The sequence below is a fragment of the Poecilia reticulata genome, linkage group LG7, assembly GCF_000633615.1.
Source record: "Poecilia reticulata strain Guanapo linkage group LG7, Guppy_female_1.0+MT, whole genome shotgun sequence".
NCBI lineage: Eukaryota > Metazoa > Chordata > Actinopteri > Cyprinodontiformes > Poeciliidae > Poecilia > Poecilia reticulata.
Genome location: NC_024337.1, coordinates 14,607,133 through 14,616,864, shown reverse-complemented (window position 1 = coordinate 14,616,864; position 9,732 = coordinate 14,607,133). Strand labels below are relative to the sequence as shown.

Here is a 9,732-nt window from a genome sequence, read left to right as displayed (position 1 = left end):
GCATATCAAACTCAAAARCACACACACTCATTCTGCTTCAACTTTGTTCTCACATGAAAATACTTATGAATTTTTCTCCATCCCTTATTCAGGATTCTTCTGCCAGAACCGTGACGTGAACTTTACAGGCGCATTCTTAAATATCTGCAATGTGCAGACATGTTTAAAAGGTTTTTCCTAAAGCTAAAGTCAAAGCGGTTGATTCGCTGTAAAATTACTGGAGAGACAGAGACACCCACTGGCATGTTTCAGCTGTTACTTGATGCCTGAAAAATATTCAGGGAACGAATATCAAATTTATACCTTAGCTTGACTTCGCATGATGCTCCTTCAAGGTAATCTATGCGTGTTCTTGAAAATCCAAAGTGCCTTAGCRGCCCTCCAGCAGACTTTGATAATATATTAGCTTAATTATTATTAGTTCAATTTTTTTATTTGACAAACTAGAACAAGGTCATGCAAAAACTGTCAAAAAGCTTTTGCAGTTCAGCCAGAGGGCTCCAATGTATCAGCATTCAGTGCTTGTAGTTGAAACGGAAGCAGAGAAGTAAAAGAATAGATAGGAAATAAGCAGCTGAAGAGCATRAGAGCAGGGACAGAGAGTAAACAAGGCCATGGGGGAAATAAGTCCAGTCATTTCCATGTGTGTTCCTCTGAGCCCGAGGTTTAACAAGCTGTTCATAAAGACGAGCCTGTGTGGGTGCAGCTCCTCTTAATCATTGCAGCAGAAAAACCTACCGGGAGGAGAGACTTGTTAATTGAGATCTTGATCCTCCAGTGGTGTCTGCTATGATTTCAAGCTTTCCGGTTCTTCTTTTAGATGTTTTATTAGCTGACGGGGGCCACACTCCAGGATGCAGTTTAATGAGGTTTGTGCATTGTTGATATTTGAGAGGGCCACCAACCATCCAGCAAAAAGGAGGGGGAAATGTGTCCTAACAGCAATGCGAGAAACAACATTTGCACCTGAAATTCATTCATTTTATGACTACAGGAACAGTTGGAGGCATGAAGGCCCAAATAGAAAGAAAAGTTTTAAAATTCAAATTGGTTTGCGATCAGAGATGTTCATATTTGGGCTGGTATGATATTCTGACGATAATTTGACATCAGAAAATCATCCTTCTTGTATCAGAATTTACCCATATGTTTTAAAGCTAATATGAGTTTATTTAAAACTAAAATAATATGAGAACAGATCATTTTATACGTTGCATAAAAATGCATGTAAAAAATGCTTCTTTGCCATCTGCCATCAAACCTTTTCTATTCAAGGCCAGATAGGGTTGCCAATTGTTTTTAGCATTTGTTAAAAGCCAGAAATAGTAATTTTTAAATATATAATGTAACAAATTCAGATGTTAACACTCAGATAACTACGTCTTTAAGTAATTTGGGAAAATGGCAGTCCAGATGTCTTGGATTTGTATGCTTCTCATAGATTTCATTTAACTCAATATTTGACTGAAGGGGGAAAAAAAAGACACTTAGAAAATACAAGTCAGTTCAAGAGCAAGGGCAGCTTCAGATCAGCTTCAGGATCATTTTAAGAACAGTATTATTCAGACAAATCAAATTAAAATCAATGACTACCCAAAGTCATCCCATCCCTAAAGGACAGATCCTGGAAGAGCACGCGTCGTCAGGACAACAAAATGAAAACAGAGACAGGAGCAGACGGATCTACAATCTGCTCAGATTAAGTTGAACAAAGCAAATCTGATTGGCGGCGTTTCATATTCCAGAAGGACGATAACCTGAAACATACCATGAAAGCAAAAAGAGGTGGAGTATTTTCACAACAGCTGAGTGCATACCCCCATCCTGCTGCAGCAGAATAAAAATAATCTCCATGGATACTCAAAGGGTCCAAACATCAGGGAGCCGCTGCCAGCAGGGACACCGATACAGAACATTTTATTTTTGGTTTGTTTACTCACGATGAAGGGGAGGGCCGGAGAACTAATCATTATTATTGCAATAAATTAAGTAACAAACTGTTAGAACTAATTTCAATTAGAATTTGTGCAGCTTGAACGTGAGGGCAGGATTTTCTCCAGCTACCTGTCTGTGTACCCAGCCTCTCACCTGTTGATTCCTGGAGTTGGTCCCTCTCTCTTCTGACTCTCCATATCATTAGACAAGCACAGAAAATCAATCTAAGCCTTTAAATTAAACTGAATCTACACTAAAGATTTGATATAGTTTTTATAAATCTAAATTTTTGCTTTGGTATTAAATTGCTCCACATGCATATTGTTTCAGAGTAATTTTATCAAATGACCTTTGATTACTGCTTTGCCATTTTCTTTACAAAAACCAACCAACTCTAGATAAGTCAGCAATCTTTCAGTTTTTAGGCTTTACAAATTCAACAGTTAAAGTGGGTTCAATACGACCTGATCTGAACCACAGCACATATCACATTGTATTACAGGCAAACTACAAAAACATGTAGGAGTAAACKTCTCCCTCCAGACAGCATGCATAGGAATTAAAAGGTTAAGCAGCAGGCAGGAACTGCTAAATAAATACAGCAAAAAAAGGGGATAATAAGGAGGCGTTTACAGATTCCCAGGAGGGAAGACATCAGCAATAATGTTGTAGAAGGCTGTTGCTGCCAAAAATCAATTCAGCTGAATAGTTTTTCCTCAGGTTTTAGGAGCCCATCGATCAACAGATAATTTACATGTTCAAGGCAGCTGCTGATCTCCCCCAGAAAGCTCTCTGAGATTGGATTATGCCATATTTAATGCTGCAGTATGTAACTTTAAAGATGAGTAAATGTTTGTTAGACATTTGTTGAAACTGTCACTATATTGTGACAGTACAGTATGCAAAGCTTTACAAAGCTCCTCCACTCTTCCCAGTGCTACTTTTGCAATCTGCAGAAAATGCACTCCTGATCTAAACCAATCAGAGCCAGGAGGAGGGCCTTAGTGCTGTCTATCATGCTCATGTACACACAGCTCAAGGGTCTAATAGCGAAGAAACAACTTGTCGTTAAAGGAAATCTGTTTATTTGCAGCCATTGTCGATCATGCTAATAAGCCTTCGCATTCATGACATAACTGAGTTGTATTTTAGTTCATCCTATAATATTGCATGATTGAATGACAAATGTGGAAGGAGGTTAATGGTAGGTTTATGTATATTTGCCTACTGTGTATGCAAATATTTTAAATCCCCTTTACTTAAGATACTGAAGTTATTTTTGATGTCTAGGATTTTCTTCATCATTACTGGCTAATCACACCATTTCCAAGTTGTTGGAAGAGGTGAATACTGTTGAACAGATAAATTCTGTAAGTCAAAGTTGACACCGTTTGCTCTGGTTTCGTGAAAAGAGTAGTAATAAACTTGACTGAGTGCTTTTTACCTTAAACAGATCAAATAAAATAGCGATTTTTAAATGGTGCTTTTATATTCACTGCTTCTGTATTTCAGCTTGATGAAGACATGGACTAATATGCAAAATATCCATCTGAGACATTAGTATAGCCATAAAAAAAACACTCATTCGAACCTGATACATTTTAGTAATGAATGAGTGCAGAGCATTTTACAGCGACCAACAACCTTTACGCTGTCTAACTAAAACACAGGCGAAGATCCAGTCAAGATTCTTGATAAATTAGCTTTTTCTTCAACTCTGCGCATCACTCTTCTTCAATTTACTGTAGTATAGTTATTTAAACCAAATGCATCAGGGAAGTGCATTGATTTTATCCAACAGAAAATCAGAGTTTTTAGATTAATGCAGTTCTTATTAGAGACAGTAAGACTTACAAGTTTAAATTAACTTCCACCTTTTTACTTCTGTTTTACAGTAACAAAACACAAAAAGAAGTATTAAGGAGTACAGGCATGCGAGATTATCGGCATTATTTCATTTAATAACCAAATATTAACAGGTATTGTCCTTTTTATTATGCTTTCCAATATCAAAGCACGGACTTCTGTAAACGCAGGCCAGAACCTACAAACGATCAACATCCACGTTCATGTTTTTGTTGGCATCATCAAGGATCTGAAACATGAGCTGGAAGGAAAAGTAAAAGTCCTCAAGTTTCCATTTGGCAGCTTAGCTTTCATCTGCCTCCAGGTTGATGTTGTTACCAAACTTGGCATAAAGCTGGACCTTCAGGTCGCCCAGCACCTGCTGGATCTCTGTCACACGTTCCTCCAGGCCTTTGACCTCCTGCTCCAGGGCTTCCTGTCAACAGATGTGGACAATCCAGTTATAAGACAAACAGAATCCATTTTGAAACTCTTGAATGTGTTTTATAAATGTATCTTTTTCAGTGAGTGAAACCAGCTTGAAGTTACTGAAAAATCAACCATTAGGAAACATTACTTTTCACTCCTGACCTGCAGCTTTCTAATACTGACAAGGGGCTGTAAATGAGAGAAGCTTTCCAAACTTTTGCTGGTGCTTCATTTTCTTCTCTAAAAACTTTTTTTATTCCTTCCTGTAGCTCAAAGTCTTGGATGTGAAGAGGTCAACATGAAAACAAACAGCCATTACAGAACGGCAGGGAGCCCTTGTTAACATTCTCTCCGTGAGCCGGATTTTCCTGAGTAAACTCATGAATCAGTTTGCCCTTAGAACCTCTTCTGCAAAGAATCCTACTGTAAACAGCAGGTTTTCTGCTAATTTTGAGTATAAAACATTTACCTAGTTAAACTGTGTTATTTTTATATTCTGGAAAACAAATTGTCTACCAATTTCCAGTCTAATAAAGTGTTATTTCTCTGTATTTTCAGTATCTAGTCCAACCAACAGTACATCAACTAGGACCTCTAAAACCTAGACTGGATTATTCAAAACTACATAACAGATTACGAAATTTAAAAATCTATTCTAGGATTTCTAGACACCAGTTCTATTCAAAAACACTAATAATCCCAGAGGATTATCTGTTGTTATAACTCATATTATTCAAATTTCTTCAAAAATATGCTAGAAATCCCAATCTGTATTTCTGTAAATCTGAAGAACCTTCTGACTGAAGACACCATTGTTATATTACAGTTAAAAAAAAAAGAATAAAAAAAAAGAAAAAAAGTGTAACTTTAGTAAGCAACAATCTGTGGGCTTCCTGGCAATCAATATAAAAAAAATTAATTTGATAAATCCTAAATAAATTATTGAAATCAAATCAACGTAATAAGATCTTAAGTTATGTTTTTCATGGTTTACGTTAGTGGTGTGTAATTCAGCCTCCAGGGGGCGACACTCTGCATGTCTTAGATTGTCCAACACAGCAGACTGAAATGACTAAATTAGCTGGTCAGTACTCAGTTATGGAGATTAATTTGATCAAATCAATCTCCATAACTCCCTGTTCATTGAAGAAAAACATCTAAAACATGGAGGACAGCAGACTTTCAAGACAAACAACCAACACCATATTGAAATAAAGACTAAAGTTGGGAAACTTGAATATATTTCTTAGACACTTATCAAGAATTTCCTTGTAAATGAACCAGAAAAACCAAACTAATCCATCTGACACTGGAACCTCAGCTGGTGTTTCCTGCTCTTGCTGCCCTCTGCTGCCCATGTTTACTGCAAACAAAAGTCCAGTATAAAGCCACCAGAAAAACAAACAAACAAACAAACAAAAAAAACAAAACAATTAAGTTCTACAATTAATGGTCCAAATGCAGAAGATGTTGACTTTAATATTTAGTCCTACAGTGGTCGTGAAAATGGAAGAGGAGAGAAATGGCCTGTCATCTTCAAAAGGTTCTGAAACTATGCCAATAAAAAGGTCTGTTTTTGTATTTTTAAAGGAAGGATTAACCCAAATATTTAAAAAGTTGTACATTTTGACTTGTTTGAAAGGCAATGGTCTAAGTGACACCTACAGTACAAGAGTGAAGAGGTCAGACATAATGTTTGGAGATGTTAAAAAAACTCATAGCTATAAATAAAACAACACATTTCAACTTAGAGCTAAAAATGTTAGTCACAGATGGATGAATGGGTGGATAAATGAATGGGTGAAAGAATAAATGGATACTGTGGACAGTGGGATAGAAAATAAATCCAGAAAACAGCTATCATTTTCCACACATTCTCATCTTTACCTGGAAAACTCCAAGCTTTCACAAACTCCAAAGAATCTCTGGTTACAAAATACCAACTATTTTTTCCACTTTTATCAAAAAGTTGTTTAAAAAAGTTCTTTAAAATTATTTCCACAAATACATGTAGAAATCACATTGCATGTTTTGTGTTGGTTTTACTCTTCACACACATAGATTACCACAATGCCTCACCTCATTGAAGGAATATTTATTAAATGACATTGTCATTATTAGAGGTGTGCCGATCAATTGGATCATAATCGGACGATTTCCGTGAAAAAGTGTATGATCAGTGATCGCCGATTACTGTCTCTTGTTGCCGATACCGATCACCTGCATCTCATTTCTCAGCCTGTCTGTGCAGCTGCTCTCCTCTTTCCTTCACACTGCGCAAACGCGCAGCAACAAATCCTAAGCGATGTCGTGTGGAACTATAACGCACTGAGTGATTGAGGACGTTTGCGTGTTGCAGCGGAAAATTGAAGCACGTGGGGTGAAGCACGTCAAAATGCATCAACACAACAAATCAAATATGGTATAAAAACAATGTCATACTTGACGGAGTTTGGCTACATCGAGGCTCACTGCAGTAAAAAAGACATATGGAGGATCAGATAGCAGGTAAAGCAGCGCACAGCTACAAACACTCACCTGGATTAGCATGACGGTCAGAAAGCTGAACAAATAACCCGCAAAATTATTTAAGTCTTCGAGCTGCGATGTAAGACGCTGGTTCTGCTCTCGCTGTTGAACCGCTGCTACGCGCTACAGGTAGTAATATTTCACAGACGGAGCGCCGCTTCTGCTCCACCTGGTAGTGACTCTCACACTGAACCTCTGCTTAAAGCTGCAGCATCTAACCTAAAAAAAATTATTTTACATACGTATTAAAACTTTCGCTGTCCTAACATGAGACAGATAATCTCTAAAAAAATAATCGATCTCCTCCCTGTTCTGCATAATTACTCCGCTCAGTCAGAAACAGCCACTCAGAACTAGCAGTAATCAGCTAGCCACCATGCTATCAGGAAGGTTTCATTCAATAACTCAGGATTGTTTATTGCAATGGAACTTGTTTTTGCCTTTGAATGTTAAGTTTTATACTTGAATTTTTTTGGCAATGTTGAGAGGTTTTATTTTGGGTCTTTGCATTATTTAGCCTCTTCAGAGCCTTCATATCTTTTCAGTTTGTTAAAGATAGTATTACCGATAGCAGTACAGTTTGCACAATGCCTGTTTTGTTTAGTTTTCTTCTTGGAAAAAGTTATTAAAAACAAGTTTTTATCTAAATTAAGGTGAATTCATGGTTCCTTTTCCCACATAATGTAACCGGTAGTGTTTATGATTAAAAAATAAATAAAATAATTATGTGATCGGTATCGGTGATCTGCCCTCATGGGTGATCGGAATCGGTAGGAAAAAACCTGATCGGCACATCTCTAGTCATTAGATTTAAAAAAGACATTGAAACATTTTTTCCAAACTCTGTTAGCATCAAGTTCATAAGCATCTCCTAAAAATGAACCTTAGTTTCTTTAAGTATTACGTCCGCTCTCTGCCTCTCAAACATTTAAGGCACAGAAGAGAGAGCAACAGAGTCATCATCATAATACAGGTATGCTAAAAATTATAATGTTAAGCTTCTGGAATATAACTCCAACAGAACAGCATATCTTATTAAGCTTTCAGAGAAGACAGAATAAGAACAGGTGCTAAGTGACAAACACGTACCTTGGCAGCTTCTAGCATTTCTTGCGTTTCTTCCTGAGAGTGGCCAATAAAAACACCACCAATCTGGTAAGGGACCAATAAAGAGTCGTCATCCAACATCATGAGGTCATCGCTGGCGTCCTGCAGGTTCTGCAGCGTTTTCTGCACAGTGATGTTAGCAGACAATTACACTGAGGGCTATTTAACTGTTGACATTAATTTAGCAGCTCACCAGCCTTTCAGGAAAATGTAAAACTCCTTATTAAAAATAACCTACCACTATTAATGATATAAATCAAATAGTATATGTAATGAAGTAATATTTACATTAGATGAGTTTGATATAATCAAAATGTTGTCAATAAATGAAGTGTACCAGCTTGTATCCGTTCGTATTGCATATTGCAAGTGAGGTCATAATTTACATATTAATGTAAAAAATATAACAATTCTGTAAAAGGTACTGCAAATCCTTTCTTGCAGCAACATAAAAACTTTATAAACATCACTGCTCCCAAATGACTCAAACTCAAAAAGTGTTTACATCCCTGCCATTAGCAGTTTTCTCATTTCAAATAACATTCTTGCTGTCATTTACATGTGTTCTTCACTTCTTAGTCTGTTGTTTTTTATACATATACACATTTTGTGAACTTTAAATTATACTATTTCCCTTAACATGTCTTTTAATTAATGCGAGTATGCCAATTTAAAAATGACTGAGAAGTCGTATTTTTCTTATGTTGTAAATGTCTCTCTTCTGCAAAGTCTTTTAAACCTGTTTATATATGTCCTTTGTGAATTTCCCCACTGTGGGACAGTAAATAATGTTTATATTCTAATTCAAACTAAACACCAGAACCTTCTGGTATGCATCAGGACAGCAGGAACATTGTTATGTTGCAGTAATTTCAGATATGCGTCTCTGGTCAACTCAGTATAGTTCAGTCTTTATGTTCACATTACTGTAGTTTTAAAATCGTTGTGATACTTACTTTCTTCGACTCTATTTCGTTTTTGAGTTCCCCCATCCGACTCGTGTTTCTGGCAAATTTATTGATCTTCTGTTGGTCTTCAAAAGTGACGACAACGTCTTCAACCGCCTGCAACCAAGCTCCCGTTAGCAGGTTCACCAAAAATATACGTCAAATATGGCAGACAGAACCACAAATCTGTGTCCTGTTGGCTTTCACTGCTCTTGTTTGGTTTGAGATAACAATCGTCATATCTGAAGAACTGAACTACAAGAATAAAAGTTAGCAGCTGAGGGACTGGAGCTAACTTGCTAGCTAGCTCACTGCACGAGGATGTGACATGAATTTAAAAATGCTCCGGATATCAATAATTCTGACTTCTATCTCTCCAACACCTCAGCTCTTTAACTTGTTCCGCAAATACATACTGCATATAAAGGTTCAAGAAACAAAAGTATTTCTTTAAAACATCACTTACTACAGGTCCCTTCATGGTGGCAGCTGCCATCTTGACTTCTTCTATTTTTGAACAGCGGCGCTCAGCAGAACACGACTGCAGCAGCGCCTTCTACCGGGGGACGAATATATTGCACGCATATACACATTTTCACAGCATACTGCACTCACTCATACAGATTTATACCCATATGCATGGCAGGGGTGTGTAGTAACTAGTTCTATTCCCTCAGTAAATTTTTTTAAGAAACGTTTTTGAAAAAAAAAATATCTTAAGGAGTAGTTTTATTACACCATTCTTTTTTTTAAGTCTTTGTAAGGAGTCTTGCAACCAAATTTGGGACTGTTAAAGGCTGCATGTCATCCGAGCTATCAGATTCAGAAGGACAGAACAAATGAAATAAATACCTGTCCAAACATTTACTATATTATATTTTTCTTGCTCATAAATTATTTTTTATTAATTTGTAATGTTGCAATTAGGTTGTTTTTTTTT

General features: G+C 36.8%; 1 protein-coding gene across 1 annotated transcript; it reads right to left on the bottom strand.

The window, feature by feature from the left end:
- Positions 1 to 3,399: 3,399 nt before the first annotated feature.
- On the bottom strand, positions 3,400 to 9,358 carry pfdn4 (prefoldin subunit 4). The gene is made up of 4 exons (XM_008414554.2): positions 9,259 to 9,358; positions 8,802 to 8,909; positions 7,828 to 7,968; positions 3,400 to 4,216 (listed from the first exon to the last, which is right to left on the bottom strand). Exons 1-4 carry the CDS (start codon positions 9,286 to 9,288, stop codon positions 4,085 to 4,087), a joined length of 411 nt encoding a protein of 136 aa, XP_008412776.1. The 5' UTR covers positions 9,289 to 9,358; the 3' UTR covers positions 3,400 to 4,084.
- Between the last annotated feature and the right edge of the window lie 374 nt (positions 9,359 to 9,732).